At 43.7% G+C, this 17740-nt stretch overlaps 1 protein-coding gene across 2 annotated transcripts in view; it reads right to left on the bottom strand.

The window, feature by feature from the left end:
- The window catches only part of SV2C (synaptic vesicle glycoprotein 2C), a 208219-nt gene that overhangs the window by 8227 nt on the left and 182252 nt on the right, over positions 1-17740 (bottom strand). For both annotated transcript variants that reach the window (XM_038532518.1, XM_038532517.1), the window contains 4 exons: positions 13604-13762; positions 11168-11301; positions 8834-9037; positions 8202-8361 (listed from right to left, as the gene is read on the bottom strand). In XM_038532518.1, the coding sequence (XP_038388446.1) occupies positions 8202-8361; positions 8834-9037; positions 11168-11301; positions 13604-13762 (657 nt within the window). The remainder of the gene's footprint in view (positions 1-8201; positions 8362-8833; positions 9038-11167; positions 11302-13603; positions 13763-17740) is intronic.

Consider the following 17740-nt stretch of genomic DNA (forward strand, 5'->3'; position numbering starts at 1 on the left):
TGAACCGAAGGCAGATGCTTGACTGCTGAGCCACCCAGGCATCCCTCACCACCATTTTTCAAATGAGAAAACCAAGGTCCAGAAAGGCTAGGTCCAGGTTACTTAGGTCAGTCCTTTAGGACTGACCTAAGTAACCTGCTTTTTTTCTGGCAGTGCCAGGTCTCCTCCCAACTACTGATGGAGAGAGGCGATGAAGGAGGAGGAGGGTTTTCAGTAGGCAGTGCTCTGTGGCCAAGGGTTGCTGGCAGCTGATGCACTGGGAGGTCACAGGCTCTGGATGGCTCAAGTGGAAAGGGGTGCAGAGGGAGCCAGAGAGGAGGGGAGAGGAATGCCCCCCACTCACAACAGGCCTAACCAGCTTACCTAGATGGCAGAGGGAGGGTGTGGTGCTAGATCCCACACGAGAAGGAAAACTATAGCCCAGAACTAGCTCAATTTAAAAAATTAAATCTTACCCTCCTCCCATTCACCTAGAGCTACATAATAAATAAGGAAAACAAAGTTCTGCCCTGAAGGAGCTCACATGGTGGGTGACAGATGCTAAACAAACACACACCTTAACATGCTATCATCATATGGTCCAAGTGGTAATTACTTTAAAAGTACTTTGGTATACGGGCGCCTGGGTGGCTCAGTTGGTTAAGTGCCTGCCTCTGGCTCAGGTCACGATTGGGGTCCTGGGATTGAACCCTGCATCAGGCTCCCTGCTCAGCAGGGAGCCTGCTTCTCCCTCTGCCTCTGCCCCCGCTCATGTGCTCTCTCTCTTGCTCACTGTCTCTTGAATAAATAAAATCTTTTTTTAAAAAGTAGAACTACTGGGGATCCCTGGGTGGCCCAGTGGTTTGGTGTCTGCCTTTGGTCCAGGGCGCGATCCTGGAATCCCAGGATCGAGTCCCGTGTCAGGCTCCCTGCATGGAGCCTGCTTCTCCCTCTGCCTGTGTCTCCGCCTCTCTCTCTCTATGTCTATCATGAATAAATAAATAAAATCTAAAAAAAAAAAAAAAAAAAAGTAGAACTACCTCGATACACAAAGAAGTTGTTCTATACTCTAGACTGTAAAACATGTTAATCAGGAACCAACAGGCCAGAGATAGTTATTTAGGACTTTACACATCATTTTAGAAATCTGCATGAGAAAAGTTTGTTAATGAACAAAGAGATAGTTTTTCATTGATGATATGAACAGTTGATGTGCAGCTGATTGGAAGGAATGTTCTGCCCTTAGCTCCATGGATGAAGAAGCACCCTCCAAGCCAGCAACTTTAAACTGGTGGAATGGTATCCTTGGCTGAAACTCTAGATTCTAGAGTCCACTGGTCCTACACCCCAACACTTCAAGGTGAGTAGCCCAAATCTGATGGTCCTCCTCTCAGTGTATCATGATGTTCCCATAGCTCTTTCCAATAAGGGCCTGTTAGTATGCAAGGGGAGGGAGATGGACTTCCCTGGAGTCAAGAGCAGGCTGTCTGACTGTTTCTGTGCCCATCTGCACATTTGGTTGGATCTGCTGCCATTGTAATACGCCACCTAGGAGAGAGGCGGTGGGGGAAGGATACATGTACTTCCCAGCCCCTCATACTTCACTCCTAGCTGCCAGAGACACAAAAGGTCTGACATTGCCTGAATGGCCAAAAAGACTCGGGTCACATAAAACATAGACACATATAATATGGTGACAAGGTCTATAAAGAAAAATAAGGTAGAATGAAGGGACACAGAATGTAGATTGGTTAGAAAAGATAGTTGCATGAAAGAATACTTCATCTCAAAACCTTCAAAAAAAAATGAAGTGAGGTCTTTATATTCATAACCACAGATGGAGCATGTCCTCATTTTGTATCTCAAACAAATGAGGCATAGTTATGCTGAGTGGTCTCACTGAGGCCACACAGCTGGTCAGTAAGAGATCCAAGAATAAAGACCTTCAGGATCGAGCAGGGGGAATGAATGGGGGAACTCCTCTGTGTAAACAGGAACAGTCCTCAGGGGGAGGGGCTTAGGTTGGTTAACTGGGCATATGCTTGGGTTTAGCTCTTGGAGGTAAAGGGCCATCCCACAGTGCTGGTGACAACAGCAGCTGCCCAGGATGAGCAGGGAATAAATAGCAGGTGGGAACAATCAGGGGTTTACTTTCAAATGCTTTCTGAGGTCGCCGAAAACTGTGTATGTGTAAAGGTGGAAGAAAGGAGGTGGCCAGTGGCTAGAGAAAGGCCGGAGCACATTGCTGGACGAATTACCCAGGAGATAGGTCTGCTGGCTCAGGGACAGCTTGCGTTTCATCGTTTATAAGGTGGGAGCTCCTTGCTCTGAGCTCCACGAAGCAGGGGTAAAAGTGTCCACTGAGCCATGAGGACACAGAAGTGCCAACAGCTCACGCCAAGCTCCTGTTCAGTCTCCCTTCCTGATTTCTCCCATCAGCTGGACCTCTGGATTCTCTCGTGTCTCTAGATTGAGTCCTCAGAACTCCCCTCTTCTCTACCTAGACCTCGTCCTTTGATGGCGTCATCTCACATCATGACTTTAAATTTCATCTAGACACTTAAAGGGCTCAAATTTTTACCTCCTACCTAGGCCTCTTCCCTGAACTCTGGTCTCATATGTGCAACTGCCTAATTGACATCTCCATCTGGATATATCATAGCATCTCAGACTTAACAGGAACAAAATTGAGCTCCTGATTCTTTCTCCTTAACTTTCTCCTTCCTTAATCGTCCCTACAGTAACAGCAATCCCAGGCTTTCACAGGCTCTGGTCAAAAACCCTGAAGTCATCCTGAGTATCTCCCCATGCGCCTACTCCTCATACTCACATCTGATATTTTAGCAATGCCTATTGGTCTTCGACATATTTGTGGAATCTAACCATTCTTACCATGTCCACCGGCCACGATTGTTGCAGTGCACTCCTAATGGGTCTCCCTGATTCCACTTCAGATCATCTGTAGTATATTTTAAACAAAGAAGCCAATTCTCCTTTTAAATATACATGAGATTATGTCGCTACTCTGCCCCAAACACTCCAATGGATTTCCATGAAGATCAAAGTTACCTTTGTGTCTCCTCTGACCTACTACCTCTTACCATCCTAATACCCAGGACTTAGGAGTTTAGGATCCTAGGTCCTGAGATCATGACCTGAGCCGAAGGCAGATCCTCAACCCACTGAGCCACCCAGATGCTCTAAAAGCTTAGCTTTTTTGCAAAATAACAGAAAACTACATATCATCTGTTTTAATTTGAAGGGCTGCTAGATAGCTTCTGGATGGGGGCTGGTCTCTAGTAATAGCCAGCCATGTGAATAGAGAGTTGAAATTTTCACCTCCCCACCCCTCTCTCAACTTCTAGGGAGAGGAGAGATGCTGGAGATAAAATTCAGTTATCATTAATGAAGGCTTCAATCAAGCCAATATAATGAAACTTCCATAAATCTGGAGAGCTTCCAGACCAATGAATACATTCACACATTAGGAGGGGGGTGGTATGCCCTAACTGACTCCATGGAAACGGAGGCTCATGCACTTGGGAGTCCTCTGCACCTTAACCTATATACTTCTTTATCTAGTCACTTATCAAACCTGCTCGGAGTTGTGGAAATTCACAAATTTGTAGTTGGCTGGGCAGAAGTGTGAGTTCTAGGAACCTGGATAGGTGGCTGGACACCCTCTTTGCAGCTCGCATATGAAATAGGGGTGGTTTTGTGGGGCTGAGCCCTTTAACTTGTCGGATTTGATACCAACTCCACGTGGTGTGAGAATTGGAGAATTGATCAGTGTTGGAAAAGATACCATACACTTGGTGTGAGAGAGTATTAAAGAACATACTAAAAACGTTTCCCTAAGCTTCTATTCCAAAAAATGGATTCCCTTACATCTCCACAAACAAATTGCATCTTATAAGGACTCTGCAAAAATGTGTGTTTGTGAGGGTCCTTCTACTGCCTTCTATGTCTCTCAAATTATCACGTGACATTCCTGCCCATGATCTTTCTAACCTGGGAGAAAAGCTGAAATGTCATCAGGCAATTATGTTAGGCTTACCTTTGGTGCTGAGATTTTGAGGATAAAAGAATTACAGTGACACTTAGACCATGGAGAGGTGTGATCTAAGAAATATATGTGGTCTCTATCCAGGTTCCTAGCTCCTAAAACGTGATAGGCATGCCTCCAGTTATTTATCATGCACCCATCTCAACCTGCCTGAATTTATGTGAATGAGGTAACTTAGAGTGGGGCCCCTAGAAAGCCTCAGAAGAGGGTAGATCTTTCAGGAGCAAGTGATCAGAGGGTCGGACCTGGGAAGCAGTGGGAGGGGTGGGCTGGGTGGGCTATAAAAAGTCTTGAATGACAAGATGTTGAGCTTCCAGGGTGGCCAACGCTGGAAGTGTTGGTAAGGTAACATAGCCGGAGAAGCATGGAAGTCCTCACCCTTCCCTCATACCTCACCCGATACATCTCTTCCATCTGGCTCTTCCTCAGTTGCATCTTTTTATAAAAAAATCGGTAAATGTAAGTCAATGTTCCCTTGAGTTCTGTGAGCCAGTCAAATGATCAAACCCAAGGAAGGGGTCATGAGAACTTGTGGGAACTGAGCCCTTAACCTGTGGGATCTGATACTATCTCCAGGTAGATGGTGTCAGAATTAAGTTAGATTGTAGGACATCCCGTTGGTGTTTGCTGTGAATCATAGAAAATTAAGAAAACTCCCCATATCTGGTAGCCAGAAGTAAAATATTGAGTGCAGAGGGGGAAAAATAGGGCTTTCCATTACAAAGAGAGCTTGTGGTTGTCATTTTATTTCATTTTTTTTTTTTAGGCACAGAAAAGTGCTATTCCATAAATATGTATAATTTTAGTTTGGAATTTTCCTGCCTCTCTATGAAATGATTTAGGGTAGCTTATAAAAACCCCAAAACTAATAAGGTAGGAATAAAGGAGGGAAAATCAGAATGAGAAGGAACAAAGCAAATAACTGGACCATGCAGATTTAGCAGAGACAGTCCTCTTCCTCGCATAACAGAGAATGAAATGTGAAGAATTACCAATTTTTATCACATGAAATGAAGAGACAGAGCAACTTCTCAGAAAGGGGTGCTAGAGCTCCCTGCATGTTGGAGAGCAGACTCTGCACAGAAGGAAGGGTGCACTGTAATGAGTGGTATCCTGTCCTTACTGGTGTTTTCTGTCTAAGAGGCAAATGTCCACCCTATAAAGTCAAAGGTGTACTTAAAGTAAATCTAAAAAAATAAAAGTAAATGTTACATCCTTGACAAGGATTCTGTGTTAGCTGCTGTAGCCTTAGACACCCCCCCTTTTAAAGATTATTTGTTTACATGATACACCAGAGGAGACATGGAGATAAGTAGGAGACACAGGCAGAGGGAGAAGCAGGTGTCCTATGGGGAGCCCGATGTGGGACTCGATCCCAGGACCCCGGGATCACGACCTGAATCTAAGGCAGACATTCAACAGCTGAGCCACCCAGGCATCCCTTAGACTATACCTTATATCATGTTCCCCAAATAGAGTCATTTTGATTGGGATTTTTGATTTTTATTTTTAACTAGACTCCATGCCCAGCATGGAACGCAGTGTGGGGCTTGAGCTCACCACCTTGAGATCAAGACCTGAGCCCAGATCAAGACTTGGACACTCCACTCCAACTGAGCTACCGTGGTATCCCTGATGGAGATTCTGATAGGAATTGCCTGTTAAATGGCTCCAGAAGCTACTTTTTTTTGGCTCAGGGCCTGGAATCAGAGTGTCTTATTCTGATCATTAAGGACAGATTCTAGAAACTGGGCAAGGAGTTGGCAATGCTAAAGTTTTAATACAAAGTATCACAGCCTCTAGTCAGAATTCTTGTCAGGTGTAATGAGTGTAATGAGTATCTAATGACATCTGTCTAAGGAGGAGAATGTCCACACACAAGGGTGTGACTGTGGTAAAAATACAGGTTGTGGCCATCCACAAGGCTGCCCCAGCTGCTGTGTCCTGAAAGGCACCCCCATGTTCTGCTGCTCCCATGACTGAACATGTACCGCAGGCTGGCTCCCAGGACAGACAGGACGTGTCTGAAGCCGACACTGTCGCCACTCCCCCCCCCCCCCCCCCCTCGTCCCCCCCTACCCCCAACGGCCTTCTTGCCAAGCTTCCTGAGGCTGCGGAGGTCGGAGGTCAGGGCAGTGCACTCTCCTTCCTCACTGCTTCCCTTGGGCTCAGGCTTCACTGCAGCTCTTCCAGACTTCACTGCCCGCCCCACTTGCTCTTGCACAGCCCTATCTCCTATGAAAATCTGCACATGCATAGTTCTCTGCTTCAAAGACAACCACAAGTAGCAAACACAAGTAGCAATTTCTGTTCTTTACCATCAAATTTAGTAAAATTCCAACAATAGAATCACAGCAGGTCCATGTTTCTCACCTGAGGAACTTCCCAAGTTGTTTTTTTAAGTTAGATTTTGCCATAGAAGAATACTCATCCTTCCATCCCTTATGGTAGAGGGATGAGCAGCTGATTCATCTAAAATAGTATCAAACCCTTACACGTATAACAAAAAGGTATCCATCCAGCTATGCCATAGCCTTGCTTTAACATTAAGGGGTTTATTTTAAATGTATAATTTAATCTACATCTGGGCCCTGTTTGCAGGAAGGGGGCTTGATAAAACAATGCCCACTGGATACTGCAGAGTCTTAATCTTTTCTTTGTTTTTTTTTTGTTTCTTTGTTTCTTTTTTTTTTCTGGCAGCACCCTTATCCTAAGACCTGTAGCATCTACACCAGAAACTCACTCATAATAGAGAACTAATGTTTATTGAATGAATGAAGGAGATGCTGTATGTGGAATATATGGTTCCTTTTGGAACCTTAACATTCAATAGGAGGTTGCTGAAAGTCTAGTAGAACACGTGATAAGCAGACATACACAAGAGTTTGCAATTTGCTACAGGAGAAGGTTATATAGTTCCCATAATGTTCCTATAAGCTCAGTAATAGATGTTGTTGAAAATTATTATCCCATATGTCTCTGCATAGTCCTAGAAAAATCCCTCCTCTGTTTCAAAGTTCAGAAAATACTGGCCCCATCCTCCAGCAGAGAGAACTTCCATGGTGACAAAGCGTATGTGAAAAAAAGAAGGCAAAGGCCATTTGTCTTTGCTCATGTCAAATGGAAAAACAGGGCTTCTATTCTTTTAATTATTCAGCTACTCCAGCTCTACCCAAAAACTGTCTTTTAGCCCTTTCTCTGATATAAGATGGAAAGTTTTTTTGTTTCCACTTTGGGACCAATGCAGAATTTTCTTCTTCTTCTTTTTTTTAAGATTTCATTTATTTAGTTTGAGAAAGGGAGAGAAAATTAGTTGGGGGTAGGGGCAAGGATGGGGAGAAGCAGATTCCCCACTGTACAGGGAGCCAGACTCGGGGCTTAATCCCAGGACCCCTGGATCATAATCCGAACTAAAAGCAGACACTTAGGGATCCCCGGGTGGCTCAGCAGTTTAGCACCTGCCTGCGGCCCAGGGCGTGATCATGGAGACCCGGGATCGAGTCCCACGTCGGGCTCCCTGCATGGAGCCTGCTTCTCCCTCTGCCTGTGTCTCTGCCTCTGTGTGTGCGTGTATCTCATGAATGAATAAATAAATAATCTTTAAAAAAATAAATAAAAGCAGACACTTAACCAACTAAGCCACCCAGGTGCCCCCAGAATTTCCTTCTAATAGCAATCTTTGCTATTGTTGTTGTACCTGGAAATGTGTTGGGTTTTCCTCCAACAGACCAGGAAGGTCAAGAGATATGGTACTTCTCTGTGGTTGCTTAATACAGAGCTTGTGCAGACACTTGCAAAGGAAGGTAAGAGCCCTCGGAGGACTGATTAGCAGCTCAAAATGTGGTCCAAGAGAGGTTCTTATGTCCTACATCTCATGACTTCAATAGGTTGCTCATGTTGTTATCCAACAAACCAAGTCATGAACACAATAAAATTCCTTCACAAGTTCCGCTGCCTTATTACTTATTCCTGCTAGCAACTATCTGCCCTGACACTTCCTTTTTAAAAGGTATGAGTGAAAACTACAACCTCATAACCCAGGTATTTTTTTAGATTTTCACTTTCTTTGGAAATGACAGCTTGGCTTATTTTTCTGAGTTTTCAGTGGTCGCATGAAGCTTAGAGTGCCTCTTCCCAGAGGCCCACTTCTACATACCTCCGGTCTGTGGGGTACAGCTCCACAGTGACCACATCAAGAGAGTTCCAGGCCGAGATAGTCAATCCGTTATACAGACACAGCACGCCTACCATCATGGATTCACTGCTGCCTAGCCACAGGAAGAAGCAGCTGATCCCCGAAAGCACCATGGAGCCACCTGCCAATGAAAGAGACAAAAGGCTGCAATGTTTCCCATCGTCTTAGTAGAGAATGATCCTTGGGTCTTTGACATCTCTCAGCAAAACTGAATCCCAAGGGGAAGCTGTGGCCTGGACTCCAAAAGCTCAGGTACAGGTCGGCTCACCTGTATAAAGGCTTGCCTCTCCGACTGCCTTCTAAACACAGCAAGCATGAAATGCATATCACCAATTACTCAGCTACTTAAGTGGAAAAATATACATTAGTCACACATAATTAGTTCTTCAGTCTGTTAACTCATGGAAGCTGCTCAACGAAATGTAATTAGACATAATTTTCATTAAAACTTAGCCCTAATGAAAGGTCTTAAGGGATTTCTCCTCATCTCTGCGGGATGCAAATCCCTGAAGGCGTAGGGGGTACAGTGGGAACCAGGCTCCCCGTAGATCGCAAGGGCAGCTCTTTTATTTTACATGAAACCAAGTACATACCTAGCATCGTTAAGCGCCCAATTCTGTCCATCAGCAGAGCAGACACAATGTTCCCTGGCAACACTGCCAATGTCCCCAGGAAGTTGACAAAATAAATCCAATAGGCACTATAGTCATCATCAAAGGTAATCTGGCATCCCGTCTTGTTGTGATAAAATGAGCAGTTTTGAAATTCGCTATCAATGAATTTATATGGCTCAAAATCTGTGGACACAAAGACCATTCATCAAGCTCGTTATGGTTGTGCACCAGTATAAGAAAGCTTGTCAAGAATTCAGGAAAGAATCACGGTGTTGTAAGCTCCTTGAGGACTTCAGGGCCTGGCCCAAGCACCGGGGCTAGTCTAGAACCTCACATTACACAGTAGCTGAATGAAGGATACCTTTGTTGAATAAAGGAATAAAGAGTCCAGTTATCTTCTGATTTCTTATGTTTGGCCAGTGCTAATTATATTACTTGCTTAGTCCTTTGTAATGTTACTTTGTTCTAATTATCATGTTACATAAGTACTATCATTAGAGTACTACTAGCTTCCAAACTAGGATTACAAAAACAGTATGTTTCAAAATGCGCGTGAATCAATCTCATCATTGCTATTTTATGGGACTCTGAGGCAAAGAGAAGCAACAGGACTTTGTTGGGCCCTTGAAGCTGAATGCAGAAGTTGAGGTCAAAGCAGAAGAACTCACAAAGGAGTAAGATTTGCCCTTATTAGAAGGTCATTAGCATATGCTGCTGATTTTTTTTTTTTTTTTTGACTTGAACTTGGATGTATCCAAGGAGGGGTTGCAGATGAATGGTGGGTTCTGCTAACAGGCAGTGGGAATCAAAACTGTTATTGTCCATGCTGATCAAGATCTACCTAAAAAGCTGGTCTTCTGAGGCAGAATGAGTTAGAAGAAAGTGACAGCACTGTTTAAAAACACCTGAAGACACCTAATGCCACTGTCATTTGGAGCTGGGGAGAGCTGCTTCCTATCTGAGCACCAGGAAGGCAGGGCTGGTAACAAGGCAGCGCTATACTCCTGCCAGTGCCGGGCTGTTATTTTGGACTCAGGGCAGACACACCAGAGGGTAGAGGTGGGAAAGCATGGGCTCTGCAATCAGATCAAACTGATGTTAGCTCAAATGTTAGCTGTTACCAGGTCTAAGAACATGGCCAAATTACTTAATTTTTTCAAGCCTCCACTATTATCTCACCAAATGAGATAATGAATGTCTAAAGACAGAGAGTAGGAACCAGCAGACAGTAGATGCTCAATCAGTTGTCCCCTCCTCCCATCCCCAATCCTCTTTTCCCCTGGAAAGTTTTCCAAACTCCATCACATGGATTGGACTAAAAAACTGTCTCAGTAAGTATAGCTGTATGTTATCCATCTCTGTTCACTGCAGTTCAGGCATGATCACTTAAGTGGACATCAAATTTTGAAACCAAGATCATAAAAAAAAAAAAAATAAACCAAAATAAACTACAGGGTAATTTTTTTCTTCAAAAATGACTCAAAGGAGGGGCACTGGGTGGCTCAGTGACTTAAGTATCTGCCTTTGATAGATACAAGATCACGCTCCTTGTTTGGCGGGGAGTCCATTTCTCCCTCTCCCTCTGCCGCTCCACCCATCTGTGTGCTCTCTCTCTCTCAGATAAATAAAATCTTTAAAAAAAAATTACTCAAAGGATTTTTTCTTCTTTTTTTTTTAGAGAGAGAGAGAAAGTGTGCACACATGTGAGCAGGGTGGGTGGGGGTGGAGCAGAAGGAGAGAAAGAGAATCTTAAGCAGGCTCCATGCTCAGTGTGGAGTCTGACACCAGGCTTGATCTCAAGACCCTGGGATCATGATCTGAGCCAATATCAAGAGCCAGACACTCAACCGAGTGAGCCACTTAGGCGCTCCAAGGATTTTGTGTTTAACTTGGAACTTCAACAAGTCCTATTTGCATTAAATTTAACAGAGACAAATAATAAAAGCTTAACTATGATCCAATCTGATTAAGGAAACCCATTCCTTTTTAAAAAATTTTTGTTTAAGATTTATTTATTTATTTATTTATTTATTTAGACATAGAGAGAGAGAGAGAGGCAGAGACACCGGAGGAGGGAGAAGCAGGCTCCATGCTGGGAGCCCGACGTGGGACTTGATCCCAGGACTCCAGCATTGCGCCCTGGGCCAAAGGCAGGCGCTAAACCGCTGAGCCACCCGGGATCCCCGGAAATCCATTCCTTTAATTTCCACTGTCCCCCTAAGCCTCTGCCTCCACTATCACAGGGGTATCTCATTTCCGCCAAGAACTGGGCCATTTGAAGAGGCCCCAGACAGGGCTAAGTAGCACACTTACCTGTGTTGTCAAAAATGGTGTTAACAAATGTGCAGTTCTTGAAGTAGGTGTTGACTGAAGTCACATCCTCAAAGGTACAGGCCTTAAAAACTGAATCTTTGAAAGTTATCGATTTGAACTTCATCCCTAGAAATCTGCCCAAAACACACACACACACACACAAATTCTTATCAATGACTGTGTCCATCACGATTTGAAGCGAAGTCAAACAGGTTTAGAGATCTGATGCCCTACTATGGAGGCTCCGACAAGCAGGGCCTCTGGATCTTCTAAGCTCTTAGCTTTCCTCACTCTTCCTCATGCAGCCTGTCCTTTGGTTATCTCTTGGCTCACTGATATTATTTTCCAGCAGAAGAGATGGCCATCATGGTAACTTCACTTAGCTTTTGCAATGTTGGTAACAGATTTTGTAGAGTATGCTATTGAAGGTAGAGAGTTTGGAGACTGATGGCTACTGAGAGAGAGGAAAGACCCAGGCAGAGGGAGAAGCAGGCTCCATGCAGGGAGCCCGACGTGGGACTCAATCCCGGGTCTCCAGGATCACACCCCGGGCCCAAGGTGGCGCTAAAATCTCTGGGACACCAGGGCTGCCCCTCCCAAGCTCACTTTTTTTTTTTTTTTTAATTTATGATAGTCACAGAGAGAGAGAGAGAGAGAGGCAGAGACACAGGCAGAGGGAGAAACAGGCTCCATGCACCGGGAGCCCAACACGGGATTTGATCCTGGGTCTCCAGGATCGCGCCCTGGGCCAAAGGCAGGCGCCAAACCGCTGCGCCACCCAGGGATCCCGCAAGCTCACTTTTAATGAAAGTCTGTTTCCTAAGCTAAAAACTCAAGGTTTCTTCATTTTCATATAGAGATTCCCAGTTATTCTGAAGAGAGAACATTGACTCTGGGCTCACAGAAAGAAAGCAGCTCATAGGCCACTCTCATTCCCATGAACGTTTTTTTTCTCACAGCCAACAAGTATTCCTTGAACCAAGCAGAGCAATGAGAGAGCTCTGCTTATTTTTAGAAAAATATACAATGTACAATGATGAAACCTTTTGGGTGCTGCCAGGTGGGGGATTCTAGATGGTGAGGATGGTAACAGTCGTGATGATCCTAACACCTTAAAAGAGCCTACAACTCAGATCTGCTTGTATGAGAAGGACTTCCAGGAGACATGGATTGATAATCAACGATAAATGTTCGATCACCTTCCAAATAAATATATATGTTTTACCGAGATTCTGATACTATTCAAATGATTAATCTTTATATTGCTAATGTAAAACAGCTACTAGTGGTGACTGAATAATCAGCTTAGAACTTTAACAAGCATCATTTAAAATATGTCAGAGGCACAAATAGCTCAGGCATTTCTAATGGAGCAACAATACTTTAAAAAATAAAGGAAGTAAATTTTTACCCTGCAATTACAAGAGCACGTGATTCTAAGGTTTCCATGGAAAAACAAGTGCAGACTTGGGTTGGTGTTTCATGTGGGAGAGGGATGGTGATCCTACGTGGCTTGCATAAGGATTAGGCCCCTCTCGGGATTGCCGATTTAAACAATTTCTTCTACTTCCTAATTCTCCCTTTCGTTATATAAACCAAAAGTATCCTACAGAATTCTTTTTCAGCCTTCCAAGTGGTTTTCCCCTGGAGAACTTTGTTCAGTTTTTAAAAAATTTTTAATTTTACCATTTCTGCATCTGGGACAATTTCCTAAGAATGATGCAAACCATCACACCAGCCATTATTTGTTCAGACAACAGCTAATCGAGAGAAACAAACGGCCTCGTCTATCCCTTATCTGCCCTGAAAGAATGTATCGGAACTGCCTTCCTGAGCCCATTCTCTCTCCTTGTCAAGATGCATTCCAGATGCCATCTTCAAAAATGTCCTTTGCTAACTTACTTTATATTTTCAAAACCCTGCACTTTGGGGAATCATTCCTGTTCTGTGGTGACAAGTCCTCCTGATACAACATGATGCCAATTCTTGACCAGCCTAGTGGAGAAGGAAGGGCTTCTGAAAAGCTGTCCCCTCTTTCAGGGGAGGGAGGCAGGCATCAAATCACACTTGGATTTCTTCTCTGGATTAACTAACACTATAACCCAACTTGTTTCCTCGTACTCCTCACTCTTCTCTTCCATGTCTTGTTTCTGTGGCCTCTCCAGTGTCTCTCTAAATTTTCTTTTCATAGTAGTCAATTCCACTATTTAACAAATGTGAAATGGCTATTTCAGAAGTGGTTTTAAGTCAAGTACTGATACACATGTACCTTTTTAAAGCCCATTTGGGAGTGTTCAGTTTCAGTTTGAGAATGACTAACGTACAGACTCAAACAAAACAACCAAACAACTGTGCATGCTTCTGTGCAACGAAGGTTAAGAAGAAATACATTTCTCAGAACACACAGCAAAGTAAGTTATGTCAAAGCTTCTGGACCTGCCATTCTCGTATTCCGCTCCAAGGTGAAGCTGATTTGCCATTGTAAAGTTAACACTGAAGTTTGAAATTTTCTCTCTCTCTATCTTTTGAATTGGCAACACATTCGACTGCAGATGTTTAATGACATCAGGGAACCACACAGATAAGCCATAGTACCTGCAAAGAAAAGAAATGTGAGTACGTAAAGGTACCAGCACACTGGTGCCAGTGACTGCCCCCCTGACATCTTCAGAGAGGTAGTAGTTCCTGGAGAAACACTTCTGATTCTGACTGGCTCCCTGCAATATTAGGAATCACCCAACAGTAATCTGTACTGCCCCCTCTGTCCCATGCTGAAGTTTGCAAAAATCACGCCAGGAGAGATGGCCCAGGAAACCCCAGGTATGTGATTCCTGCACTCCGCCTTTGGGAAGGGACCTGCATTCTCTCTCAACACAAGGCTTCCTGGCCCTGATGTTTTTCTCTTTAACCCAGGCTTCCTGAGGAACCCCATCTCCTAGTCTGCTGGTACAAACTCCTGGTGTCCAAGAACTGTGTCATTAAAGAATGACCTCTTTACTAATAGGGAATATTTCTTGGTTCCTACACTACTGTGATACTCTTAGCTCAAGGGCAGAGACCCATTTCTCAAGTGGTTCAAGGCTGGGAAGAGCATTATTCAGGTTATTATCTGAAAATCTAGGTTATTTCCACTTTCTGCCTTACCCTCTAATGTATTTTTCTAGCAGGCAACAGCTCAGTCGTGCTGCTGTGCTGTGTAGTAACCACATGTGGCTCCTGAGCAGGTGAAATGTGGCAAGTGCAATCGCTGCATCATGGGGTAGCTCTATTTTTAGCTTTTTGAGGAACCTCTATGTAGTTTTTCACCAACAGCTGCTCCAATTTGCAATCTTACCAAGAGTAGGAGGGTTCCTCTTTCTCCGTATCCTCGCCAACATCTGTTGTTTCTTTTTTTTAAAGAAAGTCATCAAATCTCAAAGGAAGAAAGCTTTTTTTTTAAAATTTTTATTTATTTATGATAGTCACACACAGAGAGAGAGAGGCAGAGACACAGGCAGAAGGAGAGGCAGAGACACAGGCAGAGGGAGAAGCAGGCTCCATGCACCGGGAGCCTGACGTGGGATTCGATCCCGGGTCTCCAGGATCGCGCCCTGGGCCAAAGGCAGGCGCTAAACCGCTGCGCCACCCAGGGATCCCACATCTGTTGTTTCTTATGCTGATTTTAGCCATTCTAACAGCTTTGAGGTGATATCTCATTGTAGTTTTGATTTGCATTCCCTGATGATCAGTGACAGTACATTTTCATGTGTCTGTTGGCCATCTGTAGGTCTTCTTTGGAAAAATAATGCCTATGATCCAGCAATTGGAGTATTTACCCACATAATACAAAAGTACTAATTCAAAGGGAAACATGCACCCTGATATTTATAGCAGCATTATCTATAATAGCTAAACTGTGGAAGCAGCCCAAGTGTCTATCGACTGATGAATGGAAAAGAAGATACGGGTGTGTGTATGTGTGTGTGTGTGTGTGTGTGTGTGTGTGTGTGTGTGTGTGTATACGTACATGGAATATTACTTGGCCATAAAAAAGAATGAAATCTTGCCATTTGCAACAATGTGGATAGAGCTAGAGTGTATTATGCTAAGTGAAATAAGTCAGAGAAAGACAAACACTGTATGATTTCACTTGCATGGAATTTAAAAAACAAAACAAATGAGCAAAGCAAAAAAACAGAGAAAGATACGAACTAAGAAATAGACCCTTAACTATAGAGAACTGATGGTTGCCAGAGGGGAGGGGGGCAGAGGACAGGTGAAATAGGTGATGGGGATGAAGGAGCGTGCTTGTTGTGATGAGCATCGGGTATTGTATAGAAGTGTGGGATCACTATGTTGTACACCTGAAACTAATTTTATATTGCATGTTAACTAACTGGAATTTGAATAGAAACTTAAAAAAGAAAAAGAAATGTGGCTCGTCCAAATGAGATGTGCTCTAAGTTTAAAATACCAAATTTAGGGACTTAAGAAAAAAAGAATGTAATATAAGTCATAATCACTTTTATATTGATTAAATGTTGAAACTATGCTATTTTGGACATAATGAGTTAAAAAATATACATTATTAAAATTAATTTCATCTGTTTCCTTTTATTTTCTTTAGTGTGGCCGCTAGGAGATTTAAAATGACATATGCAGCTCACATTTTATTTCTATTAGAGAGTACTGCTCTAAGTTGGTGGTTCCCAAAGTAGGGTCTTTGGACCAGCAGCATCAGCATCACCTGAAACTTGTTACAAATGCAAAGTCTCAGATGCTACCCAGAATGGCTGCATCAGAAATTCTGGCAATGGAGTCCTTTGGGTGATTTTTCTTCTTTTTTAAGATTTATTTATTTATTTGAGAGTGAGGAGAGAGAGAGAGAGAGAACACAAGTGGGGTGGGGAGGGGGAGAGGGAGAGGGAGAAGCAGACTCTCTGCTGATCAGAGAGCTGGGGGGCTCAATCCCAGGACGCCAGAATCATGACCTGAGCGGAAGGCAGACGCTTAACCAACTGAGCCACCCAGGTGCCCTCAGGTGATGCTTCAGACGCACTCATGTCAGCTTGAGGTGCCCTACCTCTAATACCAGAGAGATGACAATGCCCCCTTTCCTTACTCTGGTTAAACGGGATGCAAAGTGCAAAGTGCACATAGTGAGCGCTCAAAAGACTATTCAGTGTTTATCATCGTCACTGTCATCAGGATTTCTAAAACATCTCTGCCTCAGGATTCCATAGATCTCCAGCCCCTTCTTTTCACACACCATGAATGAACTACTGTGGGGGTGTAAATGGTGGCCACTAAATCAGAAATGATTCAGGGATGCAACGTCTATCACACTTCTCTCTCCGCATATATTGAGGACAACAATCTTTGAAAATGGCAACAATGAGGGAAGCACGCTAGCCTGGGACATCAATGATGTGGAGGAGTTTCAGCTAATTTTTCATTTATTCAGTGAACACTTACTGGATAGCGACCCAATGCTAGGCACTGTTTGACATTTCAGGGATATTACAAGGAAACCATAAAGCTTAAAATGTGGTCAGTAATAAATAACGAAATGTGAGCAAACCAGGTATTATGAGGTAAGTCTCCACATCAAGGGGAGAACTTCCGAGTGGCTTATCTTTGTACCCAGCTGAGTGTTTAGCATGTAGTGGGCACTAATACATGTTCATTTTCAGCCTTCTCTGCCTTCATTGATTAATGCATGTTTTAGAGCTTGAGTGGGAGTTACTTTACATATTCTCAATCAACCCTCTTAAGTCAGAAATCAGGACAGAGAACTTGGTAGCGTCTCCAAGTCACAGAACATGATGAGGTATTAGGTCTCCTGATCCACACTTTCCTGGTCTTCCCCTTTACTACATCTCATGGCACTGTGGAAGATCAGGCATCTTTAACCACTCTCCCATTTTAATTTAGGGATATTTCCAGATGGAACCTGCATTGTAGATGCTGGGCTCTACTAGGGCATTAAGAGCCTACTGAACTGAAAGTGTAGGGTATTACCTAACTGCCTCTTTGAAAAAAAACGGTAAATTACGCAAACTAGAGTTGGACACAAATATTCTAAAGCTGTTAGCAAATAAAATCCCGATATGTTCTTCCTACCTCCTCTTTCCTTAGAAAAGGAAAACCACCACATATATGGTGGTTTTATTCATTTAGTAACGCCTTATTGAGTGCTTACCACATGCCAGGGGCACATAGCAGTGAACAAAACAGTTTAAAATCCTGTTCTCACAGAGCTCCCACAGAGGGGGAGACACAGCTTTATTCTCTACAGAATAAAGAAGGTGGAAGGTGCTCTGAGGGACTCATAAGGCTGAGAAGGGTGCAGAGAGGGCTGAGGGCAGTGACCCTGAGAGGGTGACATCTGAGCAAAGCCTCCGACGAGGTGAGGAAATGAGCCGCGCAGTGTCTGGAGGCAGTGCCAAGGCAGTGGCCTGAGCAGGGAGCCGTTGGCCATGGTCAAGGCCCCATGGGGCTTTCCAAGGACTATGGGTTTCACCACCCAGCGTTATGATGAACTAAGGTAAGTCGCTTATAAAACTATAATGGTCAGCAAACCTAAACTGAAGA

This window comes from Canis lupus, chromosome 3 (assembly GCF_011100685.1).
Source record: "Canis lupus familiaris isolate Mischka breed German Shepherd chromosome 3, alternate assembly UU_Cfam_GSD_1.0, whole genome shotgun sequence".
Taxonomy (NCBI): domain Eukaryota; kingdom Metazoa; phylum Chordata; class Mammalia; order Carnivora; family Canidae; genus Canis; species Canis lupus.